Consider the following 12,234-nt stretch of genomic DNA (forward strand, 5'->3'; position numbering starts at 1 on the left):
TTCGGGTCACTTGTGATGGTGACAGTTTGAAACAATCCGTCAATTTCTCTGCTTGTGTTCCAAGTGGTATTTATCAAGCCTGCAGTCAGCCTTCAGCTAATGAACCTCTCGATATGAATTTTGCAATCAAGGCCTAATTAGAGCTTTCTTCTCTTTTCCGTATGTTTTGTGCACCTTAGGGGAAGCTTCAGGGATTTATGTGAAAAGTGTCATACCTGGCAGCGCGGCGCACCACAACGGCCAAATTCGAGTGAACGACAGAATCGTCGCTGTGAGTAACCGCCCTCTGTTTAGAATTGACTCGAGTTGGGGAAAAGTTATCTTCATTGCAATGTGTATGAGAGGGGAATGGCTTAATATAGTCTCATAGTATTTTAAAATTTAAATTGTTAGTATGGTGAAATCTCATTAATTTGGAGTCTTATGGTCCTAAATTTGGTTTTTATTTACTGTCTGTGACAAAAGGGATCACTAAGTGTATTGGTAGGAAAATGATTATGTGTATGTATTTGGAAGGTAGCCTAGCTTCTCCTAGAGAGCCCTTCTGGGTGCCTCTTTGTGTTCTTAACTCACCATTTTATCCACAACTAACAGGCCCTAAGCAGCTCCTTGTCGTCTCTTCATGAAGGTAATTTTTCTAATAACAGCCATTTTGGGTACATACAAAATTGAGATATTTTATATATTGGAGCATATAATAATAATCTTTCATCAATTCAGACTGCTTGTTACTCCATTGAGTAGAAATTAGTTAAATTTTACAGTTTACTTGAATATTTTTGAAGTAAATACATACACACATTTAATTTAGTGATTTATGTAGAAACAAATGTTCATTGGTGTAATCTGAGTCTTTCTCCTCCAGTCCATCTAAGGAGGCCCCTTCGTGACTCTTGGCTTTTACACTGTCGCGCTTAGGAAGTGCCTTGTGATTTGCGGAGTTTGAAGACCAGCAGTGGCAGTGGATTTTCTGCAGAAGATGCTGTGGGAAAGCTAAAGGGATGGGCTGGCTAGTTGGCTGGGGTTGAGAGAGGATGGAATGCGTTTCCTGCTTGTGCTAGAACACTGGAAAACCAGTGGAGGGAGAGCAGCGTGTTTCTCCTGGAGAGTGCCGCATCTGCAGTGACAGGGCAGAGGATGAAGTGTTGGATGGCCTCTTCAGTTCTGATGTAATGATTTCTGTTGATACATCCTGGAAGCTGTGTGTAGCAATGACCACCTTTTATGACACTTTGAATTTTGAGTAGCGTCAGAAACTAAGGCCCTGTACCTCTCAGGCTTCGGTTAAAATGTGTGACTTGGGCGCACAAGTTTGAATTTGCTTTCTAGTTTTTCGGAAAGTTCATCAGCATGTTTTACTTCTAATTTTGCCTCCTTATTCAAAAATACTTTTTTAGATGTAATACAAACTATTTTTGGAATAAAATGATTGCCTCATTTTATTCTGCCTTGCTAGAATTAAAAATAATAGCAAACTTGAAACCTCTCTTTGGTGTGTCTCTTAATGTCTTAGGTCGATGGTGTGAATATTCAGGGTTTTGCCAACCAGGATGTTGTGGAGGTGCTACGAAATGCAGGGCAAGTGGTACGTCTGACTCTAGCTCGAAGGAAGACATCTTCATCTGCTTCTCCACTTGAACTGCCTTCAGACAGAGGTGATTACTTCCAATGTCCCGCTCCCCGGCTTGTGGTCTGGGTTTGGAAGAGTAGCTCCTTTATGGACTTGGTTCTGTGAGTCTGGGAAGGAGAAACTGCCCGCCCACCCTGTGTAATGCAGCAGTGGAGAAACGCATCAGCTCGTTTGTGCGGTGAAGTTTCCTCTGCCTGCTGTAAGGCGCCGTCCACCTGTTAGAACGTGAGCCCGGCCTGACGTGCACCAAGCTCTGAGAGCTTCCGTAAATGGAGATGGAGATCATCTTCCCATAAAGCTTCCCAATTTCATTTATTGCTTATACTTGAATCATAAAGCTTTGACACCTTCTGTTCCAAGGGCTCTGATTTGTATGGTGCTTTGACACTTTGCAAACTTAAGCTTCATATTCCTTCTAACCTTATATTTGATTCTGTCTGTTGATTTACCTTTTGAAATATAGTGAGAGAAAATAAAACCTGGATTTCTATCAAGAGCATTTTTATTTGTAAAATAACACTTGTTATTTTGGTTATAAGAATAGTAAATTTTCATTATGGAATACATGTATAATTGCATGCATGCCAATTTTTAATTATCAACTTATAAATGTATAGATCAGCAAAATTTGACCATCATGGGAACACATGTTCAAGTTAAATGAATGGCTGGTTGTATAACTAGTGAGTCAGAAATAATTCCATTAGAATGTGTCAGAAGATGAATACATTTTTTTCCCCTCTGAAGATATGATAAGCCTGGAAGCCTTTGCTTTCAACTGATATGGATTTATATTTAAGTTGGAACTTGTTAAGTTTTATCTGATCATGGAAATTCTGCTGCAGAGAGACAGCCGCCCTGTCGACTGCACTGTACGTGTGAAATTTCAAGTTGCCTAAATGATACACATTGTGCCAGTGCTGTATTGACCTTAAAAGGTTTGCATAAATACTTGTATCAATACAGTGGTTTGAATAGCTCTGATAGAGCTCTTGGCCTCCGTCTGCTGTGTCAAATGACTTGTGGCATCTGCGAATGCGCAGTTCTTTACCAGACACACTTGCATTTGACATTGGTGTTGGGATGTATTTTGACTCCTAACCTGGATTTCTTCCTCTGTAGTTTGGGCGCCCTCCCTCTGTGTTTCCCTGGCTCCTTTGAAGAGCACTCCCGGTGCGCTGTAGCGTTCGTCACACTCCGTTGTGGTCACCTGTTCCGTGTGTGGCCTCTGCACTGTAGGAGAGGGGTGATACCTTTGTCCCCTGCCCTACGGCACACGTCTTGTCGTCAGCATTTAAGTCTGTTTTACTGAAACAAACTGCACAGCTTCCAGGTCTTGCCTGATACCTTCCTCTCCTGTTCTTAGTCTTACTTTTTCTCCTCTACACTTCTGCCCTTTGCACACCTTGTATACTTATTTGTGTACCAATTTGTACACTACTTGTAGCACACAATCACGTCATGTACTGCTCCGTACTACAGAACCTTCTCCCCAGCTCTACCAGTGGCTTCTGGCTGGCGTTTCTTTTGCTAGCCTTGGGCTGTGCTTTTAGTGTGTGTCAATAGATTGATAATCTAAAATATCTATGTATCGTTTAAAATCTCATGTTAAGATCATAGGAACTTTTAGCTGGTTACATTTTTCAACTTTTTATTGTAAAAATTTTCAAACATACAGAAAAATTGTAAAATGGTATAATGAACGCCCACAAAGCCACCACTTAGATTCAACGGTTAACGTTTTGCCGCCTTTCCTTCATCTGTTTAGCTTTTTTCCCGGAGCATTTAAGAGTGAGTAGCAGATGGTGCCACACTTCAGCCCTACGTGCTTCGGTCTATAGCTTCTGAAGGGAAGGATGCTCTCTTACGTAACCATGGTGTCATCATCACACCAGAGAAGTTTAATAGTAATCCCCGGGTGCCCGATTCCCAGAACATACTTACATCTCCCCAGTTGCCCTTGAATGTCTTTTGTAGCTTCTTTTTCCATTTCCCCTCTTTCCCCAAAAAACCCCCATAAAGTCAAGATCCAGTCATGCATTGCCCTTGTAGCATGAGTTACATTTTTTTGGTTTCTTAACCTAGATGAGTCCCCCACCCCTACTTTTTGAAGGGATCTGTCCATTTGTCACTAGAATGCCACATCCTGAATTTGATTGCTTCCTTGTGGTGTCATTTAACTTGTTCCTCTATCCACGTGTTTCCTGTGAGCTGGAAGCTAGATCTAAAGCCTCAGTTAGGGTCAGGTTAAATATTTCTGGTAAGAATACGTTATGTCACGTGTGACTATTTAAAAATAACCTAAAGTGACTCTTGCTCAGCCTCCCCTGTGTGTAAGGTACACACAGACCCTTGCGTGCTTGAGATTGAAAGCTTTGTATGTCCTGTTACTTTCCTTGCCTCAGTTTAGCTCAGGGAGAACCTCTGTGCCAGGGCATTCTCTCCGGGTCCCTCCCAGCTCAGGAGGCTGCCTCTGTGAGTTGTTTTCACACTTACGACAATGTCATGCAGAACCCCGGAGAGCCCAGCGCAGTGGGGCGGGCTGCCCTTGCTTGTATCTTACGTCCTGCTCCTGCCCCCACAGCAACGAGAGCACAAGACTTTGTGCTCTCCCTCCTTGCCAGGCCGCGTGGAACAGCATCTGATCCTCCTTTGTCATTGACTTTAATTTGCTTTTCTCTTCCTATTGCCTGGTTCCTTATTCTTTTCTATACTACCAGCAAGCTGATTTTTTTTAGGAATTGAGTGGTTATCACACATGGCATTTTAAATAAAGGAATCCTGTATGTAAGTTACCTGAAATGTCTGTACTGAGGTTGTGAGATGGGAGACAGGAGCGGAATGAGCTCAGTGAAATGTGGTCTTCAGCGCAGAGATTCAAGTTAGCAATTCTTCTTTCAGGAGCTGTTGTAGAGCCGCCGAAAACACCAACCCTCTTTCTGACTGGAGCGGTGGAAACGGAAACTAACTTGGACAGTGAAGATGAGGACACTGAAGAAAGAATGGATAACCTAAAAACCAACAGCGTGCAAGCCTTGGAAAGATTGGGTAGGCACAGAGCGTTCAATGCATAGCAAAGTAATTTGTCTCTCTAGTTTGTTAACCATTTTCTCTCTATAAATGTGAGGAATTTTAGAGGCATTTTGGAGATATAAAGTAGGATATTCTTAATATCAACATCCTAACATTTGTGGCAGTTTGGGACCAAGCATATTGTTGTTAATCTTTGTTTGATTACGTTAATTTTGAATGCCTTTTTATTAGTATGTGATGGCTAGTTTTTGTCAGCACTTTTAACTACCACACACTTCAGTTTGTATGTTCTGTTCCCATTGATACAGCTATAGTGATACAGCTGTCTGTGTACACATGGCAGTTTCTTTTTCATCATAAAAGTCAATAATGTATACATTATGTGTTTCATCAAATTGCCAGGTTGCTGTATATTTATCCTTTAATTTTCTTCTTAATGTGCAACTTTGTCCTTTTTTTTTTTAAGCATGCTTTTTGGTGAGGAAGGTTGGCCCTGAGCTAACATCTGTTGCTGGTCTTCTTTTTTTCCTCCCCAAAGCTCCAGTACATAGTTGCATATCCTACTTGTAGGTCCTTCTGATGCTTCTATGTGGGGTGCCGCCACAGTGTGGCTTGATGAGTGGTGCTACCTCGGGGCCCAGGATCTGAACTAACGAACCCTGTGCTGCCGAAGCGGAGCATGCAAACTTGACCACTTGGCCACGGGGCTGGCTCCAGCTTTGTCGCTTTGTGCTTCGATGCCTCGCTGCCTTAGTCGACTCCGTTCTGCAGCAGGTCGCATAGCAGCTTTGCATGGTTCCCTGCCAGCGGCGCCTGGGAAGCCTGCCAGCTGAGTGAGGTGGAGTACTTAGCGCCATCCGTGTGCTTGAGCGGCTCTGGCTGCTGGCTTTGATTGTCTTGTCTCAGGAAGGAATGGCCTAAGGAGGGAGTAACCCCTCGTTCAGGCTGAAACATTCCCTGTGATTTGGAAATTTACCTTGTTCTTTTGGACCCACGTAGGTGGCAGTTGATCTTTGCTATTTGACTCTAAGTGAACCCAGGTGGATTTTCAGTAAACTGTCAAGCGACACTCAAATACATTCTGAAGTTAGAAATACTTTTAGAAATATTTTATCTGCTCTTTTGGGATCAACCTCACTGTGTGTCTTTTTTCATGAATATGTATAGTTTCAGCTTGAGAGTAAGACAAAAATCTTCTAACTGCTGGGAAGTTAGCTCTCTTTTTTCTTGTTGGGGAGGAAAAATTTTCCCTTCTTCCCTTCTAGGTTCTGTGGCTGGTCTAATAGTTACAATGGCATAAGACAGATTAACAGCAGAAAAACAAACTTAACTGCATCTAGGAGCTCCATAAAAATATGAGACCCCAGGGCAAGTCGGGCAGTTGAGGCTTGTGTGCCATCCTGAGCTAAGGAATGCGCCAGGGGCCAGGGCCTCCGAGGGGGCAGGGCAGTGCACGGGACGGTAGGAAGAGAAGATGTTTGCCCTGCCTGCAAAGTCTTTCCGATAAAACATCATCTCTGGTAATGGTTCTTGTTCTGGGACAGGGCCTTTTTCTAAATTCTTTCAGGTAGTTGAGGGAGAAGTAAAAGCTTTTCCTGAGTCTGCTGGGTCTTGATTGTCTTCAAGACCCAAAATAATCCACACGCCAAAGTGGCATGTTTTGGGGTGGCATATTCTGCTCCCCTTCATTGCCATTGGAATAATTGTTCCAGATCATCATACTATTCATTTTTTGATCATTTTGTGTAGCTCAGGATTTATCGAGCTGCTGAAAATAAATTAATCTCTTTCCTCTGGTACTTAGGCTTTTGTGCTGTGCTTTCAAACTCGTGACAGTGTGTGCTCTCATTGTACGACTGAAAGGTAAAAATATAGTTGAAAGAATTACAGGCAAAACGTCAACATTAGTATACATGTGTATGAAATATCATCTTTAAATATCATGTTTTTAAGCTTACAATTCAACAGTACATTGCAAATTTTGTTTAAATTAGCTTCCCAGATAAGAAACTGCTGCCCGGAAGAAATACAGCAGGCGAGATGGTAGAACTCTTAATGTAATTTCTTACGGAAACAGTAACAGGAGGAGGTACAAACGTGCAGGGCCCACATGAATGATATTTGTTTTCAATAGGATCTTTGGTTAATTATTCCCAGAATGTCATCTAGCATATCGGTTAATATCGTTATTTCATGGATCGCCTTTTGTGAATCTGGTAATTTAAGTTCTCTGGTGTTCATTGGTCTTGGTCTCTGATTTCTGAGGTTAGCCTGCTTTACCTAATGATTGAATTATGTAATTAAGCGTTATGTGCGTCCAAGATGAGCTGTCCGTGCCGAAGATGGGAAGAGCTGATATTGCAAGTGATGTTTGATTTTAGACAGATGGCATTGTCAATTGTGATAAGTATTCTGTGACTTGTCCAGTCTTGTGACAAAACGGAGAGAGTTTTTCTTTAACTTAAAAAAGGTGGAGGTTTGTTTATTTTCTGCTACTACTATGGGGTGTAAGTTGAAATTATAGTTTTAGTTCTTTGACTTCTGCCTATTAGGCATTATTCAGACTACCGACTGCACTGAGCTTCCGGCTAAGACCATATGGGGACAGGCAGGACACCTAAAATCTGTCCTAGCTCTTTAAAGTTATCTTACCCGTGCAACAAAGGCAGTATGGGTCTCAAGTAAGAAAATCATAAAGATATGATGACCAAGTAGCCACAAAAGACCCGAGGAAAGTAAAACCCACAAAAGTAAAACCCAAGCTTCTGTTCTGATAAAGCTCGTGCAGCTCACTGGTTGCATTAAACCAGACAAGCCTTTCTGTGGCCCAGTGGAAAGTCTGCGTGGGCTGTGCAGTGTGCCTAGTCGACAGGGGAGATCCTGATGAGTTTTTACTTTTCCTGTGGGTGAGCGGAAGGTACTACTTCGAAGTGATCAACATTTAAATTAAACCCTTGTTTGTCCTAACATATTATAAAGCAAATCCAGATGCATTTTACTTGTAAACTACAGGATGTTTACATATAAACTGTATATAATTCAAATTTCATTTATAACTCATCGTTTCCGTTTCCCTTTAAAATATTCCTTCCCAACGAAAGCCCCTTCGTAATTTGGTCGCAGCCGGTCCTTACATTTCCGTTATTCTTATAAGTCACCTCTGTTTTACTTTACCCGGTAGAGCTCAGTTAATGCATTTTCCTTTTTATTCATTTCCCATTTACTTACTGAAACTGTGCTCTTAGTGAAGAATTTAGTAGTTAAGTGTGTTTGGCTCACAGTAGCTTCAACATTCTTTTTTTTTCTAATTCTGAAGGAGTCCCAGACTTTCCAGAAAATGAGCTGAAATCCAGGTGGGAAAACCTACTGGGCCCTGATTATGAAGTAATGGTATGTTAAACCTTCTAATAAAAACGCTCACGGCTCACTTCATGTCAGGCTCCTAACACTACAATTTAAAGAAATGGGAGAGTCGAAGAATCAGCCTGCCTTTATTTTTTCCTCCTGCCTTTCTTCTCTTTTGGATCAATCAATTCTGTTTTTTTTTTTAGCATCTTAAGCTGTAAGAACGGTTAAGGACTGCACACAAGTTTCAGTTACAATTAGCAGACACTCAGTCCACGTTGAAAACATTTAAGTCGACAGTAGGCAGAAAAATGTGAGAGGAGAAAGCGCTGGCCTTTAAATTTATAAGCTGTATCAGCTGCTTAAAATCGCTGGCATTTTTATGATTGCTTTTATGATCTGTTTGTTTTATTGTACACTGAAAGGGCTGTGGATATTAGTCCTATGTTTCACAAAGAATCTTACAGTTTTATGAGAAAAATGAAAGAATGATTATCAGATGTATCTGGGAGAACAGGAAGTAATTTAGGTTGGTATAAGTTTATAGAGCCAGTGGTCCATTAGACTTCCTTTCACCTGTTATTAGATTCATCGAGTGAGGGACTGGTTACGTTTCCCGGTATTAATCCACATGAGAGCAGAAAGCTATGCTTAGACAAGCCTCTACGGTGTTCACTAAATGCGTTAGTAATCACACATTCTGTTGAATTCCTGTTGTCACTCACATTTCTGACATATGTTTATCATTAGTACTTGGCTGGTTGGAGATTCTTTTCCTCTTCTTGATCCAGAATATACAGCCACTATCTATTGTCAGAATTTCCCACCGTCATTAGGATGAGTCAAACAGTCCACACTTTCTCTTCTTGCTAGTTTTGTGCTTGCATGTCCTCATGCACTGCTGCTTCTTGACTTCATAGATTTCAGATGCTGTCTTGTTACCAGGCTGTCCTCTTTGAGAAGCATCTGTCACCTGGCAGATGGCCTTTTCTATCCTTAGTGCTTTGATAGTCAAAGTAATTTGGCGAACCAGTATTTATAAACGGCCAATTTTTTGATGGGCACTTTTTGTTAAAATTTTGTCCTCCTTGTAACTACCCTTCCAAATTTCATTGATCACATGGTGAGGTCGTAACAGAGGGGCCAGAAAGAGGAGACAGAATTTCAAGTTGGAAATTTAAAGTGACAGCTTAGTCAGTGGAGTTGTAACTTGTTCTCAGGGATGAGGAGCAGGCAGGAGAAGCAAGGCAAGATGAATGCATGCACGTTTTCAGTGTTTCTTGTTTTATTTTCTTCCAGAACTTACTTATCTGCAATGCAGTACTTTTAAAAACTTTAGTTGGGTCATTGTTGAGCTCATCCCTCCCTCCAGATGCACCCTATTTTATTAACAGCTTCCAGATGCAAGTCATCAGTATTTTACTTGCAAGGAATTCACTTCCGTGGACGTCCGCCATTGAAGCTTAGAACAAGTTTCAGGCCAGGATTCAAAGCTCTAAGTATTCTGTGAGCTTCCCACCCGTCCAGGTCTTTCTGTCTGTGTCCTCGCCAGCTCCTTCTCCTGGGGAAGTGGTTTGAGCTTGCTGTGGAAAGTTGCATGTTTCAGTTTTTCCAAATTTGTCTGACTTTGCTGACCTTGCAAACTTTTAAGGCCTGAATTTAAAAGTAAAAATGACCATACTCTTGGTTTTGTCAAAAGAATAAAATTTTTATGAATTCAGTATAATGGAGGATTATATTAAAATTTTAAGGATGATGGATTTTTAAAAATGGTATATGTATTTGCCCATTACCTTCTGGTTCAACTTCTAAATAATTTAGGAAAAAAAAGTGCTGTGGAGAACAATAAGAACAGAAAAGCAAATATTCTCTGATATTTTACATTATGCGTTATATTTATGGATTTTAGAAATAGAGAAAAGAGATTAGAGTATAGGTCTGATGGAGTTATCAGTATGTTGGTTTTTCAGATTTTTTCAGGAAACTTACGAAGAAATAAAGTTATGCTTTTACAAATATTGGAAATCTTTTTGTTATAAATTTAGGTTGCTACCTTGGACACACAGATCGCAGATGATGCTGAGTTACAGAAATATTCAAAGGTAAGCAGTGTTTTAAAAAATGTTACCAGTTTTTTTATTATTTGAAGAACTTTCTTCAAGTTCTTGTCAAAGAAACGAAATTAGTGCTGTGACCTAAGTTTCCAGAACTTCATCTCGGATGTCTCCTGGAAGTGAGGTGAGTTCTCGCCGTTGGGAAGGTGACAGTCAGATGTGCCTGGGGAGAATGTGGTCCCTTGTGCCACGTCCAGAAGCCAGGAACTCAGGTTCGGCTGCTGTGCCCACGGTCAAGGTGGCACAAGAGGGACCTTGTGCCCGCTTGCCTTAGCCTCTCAGGCGCGACAAGAATCTGTTTAATAGGTCTCCTGAGAATCAAGACCACAAGTGTGGGCTTTAAAACATCCTTCAGGTCCAGAAGTTTGAGGACAGAAAACTGGTTTATCTTCTGAGTACAGACAAGGTTTTCTCTTGAACTTAAAAAACGTTATAGTGAAAACTTTATTTCTATCGGCAAAATGCCGGAAGGTAACTTTACAGTTTCCCCAACATTTTTAGTGTCCTCTCACTACAAATTAATTTTATAGTTGCTATTTTGGGCAATCAAAAGGCAGGGTAATTGAAACTTAGAGAAACATTCTAGATGGGTGTCTCAACAAATGATGAGAAGGGAAAGGTGTTGTCAGAAAAGTTTCACAAGTTACTCTGTCATCCCCTGTGGAGGACACCAGCTGAGCTCATCCTGAGCTCGGCTGTCACAGGCGGTGTTCAGAATGAGTTTTCTCTGTCCCATGTGGGTTTGGGAAGAGGTTATCTCTTTAGATAGTTCTACCATTTCCTGCTTTGAGTATTTGTGGGGAATTTTCTCTTCCATAATTTTATGTTATATGGACTATAATTTTATAGGTTTGAATTTTCAAGGCTGCCTCTGGAGAGTGCTGCTTTCCTTCTGAGCTTCCCTGCCCTCTGAGCCTGTATGGGCAGCTGCCGAGCTTCGTCAGACGTGCAGTGTGAAAGCAGCAGGGCATAGCTTATAGTTAGTTTTAACTTATTTACAGAATATCTTTATATTAGAGTAGAGCAGTCACTAATTACTGCATCGTCTAAATATGTTGAGATGGACTGAATTCAAAATGAGAGTAAGAGAAATCCCTCACCAAACGTCAGTTGTTATTAATTACTGCAGTACAGTTGACCGACTACGTGGACTCGAGAGCCCAATGCCTGAGTTTGAATTCTGGCTTAGCCACTCACTAGCCTGTAAAGCTATCTAAACCCTGTGTCCCAGTTTTGTTGTCTGTAAAGGGGAGATATTAATTGGTACCTACCTCACAGGTTCTATAGGAATTAAATATAATGTGCCTGGGGTAGTTGCGAGTACATTATAGCCTGTTGTTATTATTTTAATTATCATTCATATAAATCTGGTGCTTTTCCCTAACATTGTACTTTAATTTGCACTAAACTCTCAGAATTTGGTGCTTTCTATCAACCTATCTTCCAGCTTCCTAGATCCTGTACCTGATCTCCTGCAAGGGCCCATCTGCTGAGGCCTTGATTTTTGTCATTATTTTTTTCTACTATAGAATTTCTGTTGTATTCCATTTTAGATAATGATTCTTTTGGTGGAATTCTCAGTAAAAAAGAAATCTGTACTTGCCATCTTTTTCTCTATTTCTTGAACATGTTAATCATAGCTTCTAAAGACTTTAAATAATCAGTTCTAGTATCTGGATCAACTGTAGATATGTTCCTATTGTTTGATATTGTCTCTAGTTATGTTATTTGATGTATCTCTCATCATGCCACAGAATGTCCAACATCATCTGTGCCAACTACAAAAGGACTCGGGTGATGCTCTCTCGGTCCAGAGGACTCACTCTTTCTTCTAGTAAGAAGGCAGAGTGTGTGCGCATGTGTGTGTGGGGCGGGTGCGTGGGTGATCGTCTGTGAGACAGGCTGAGGTACAGTTCTGGTTCAGACTCTGGTCTGCCTTTGCTCCTGGGACCCAGCCTGCCAGGTGTTCCACATGAGTCTGAGGGTGTTTACCGGTCCCTTCTCCCTGGGAGGACCTGACCTCCACTTCTGTATCCTCGGTACTTTGGGGCTGCTGACACATCTTTGCTTGGTTCTTAGAGGTTTCCTATTAGCTTTTTGCCTCCTTCCCCA

At 41.2% G+C, this 12,234-nt stretch overlaps 1 protein-coding gene across 3 annotated transcripts in view; it reads left to right on the plus strand.

Annotated features, from left to right (window-relative positions):
* The window catches only part of PATJ (PATJ crumbs cell polarity complex component), a 309,336-nt gene that overhangs the window by 37,172 nt on the left and 259,930 nt on the right, over positions 1 to 12,234 (plus strand). For all 3 annotated transcript variants that reach the window (XM_044749519.2, XM_044749521.2, XM_014854688.3), the window contains exons 10-14: positions 180 to 271; positions 1,514 to 1,655; positions 4,532 to 4,678; positions 7,980 to 8,053; positions 10,054 to 10,110. In XM_044749519.2, the coding sequence (XP_044605454.2) occupies positions 180 to 271; positions 1,514 to 1,655; positions 4,532 to 4,678; positions 7,980 to 8,053; positions 10,054 to 10,110 (512 nt within the window). The remainder of the gene's footprint in view (positions 1 to 179; positions 272 to 1,513; positions 1,656 to 4,531; positions 4,679 to 7,979; positions 8,054 to 10,053; positions 10,111 to 12,234) is intronic.

The sequence above is a fragment of the Equus asinus genome, chromosome 16 (assembly GCF_041296235.1).
Source record: "Equus asinus isolate D_3611 breed Donkey chromosome 16, EquAss-T2T_v2, whole genome shotgun sequence".
NCBI lineage: Eukaryota > Metazoa > Chordata > Mammalia > Perissodactyla > Equidae > Equus > Equus asinus.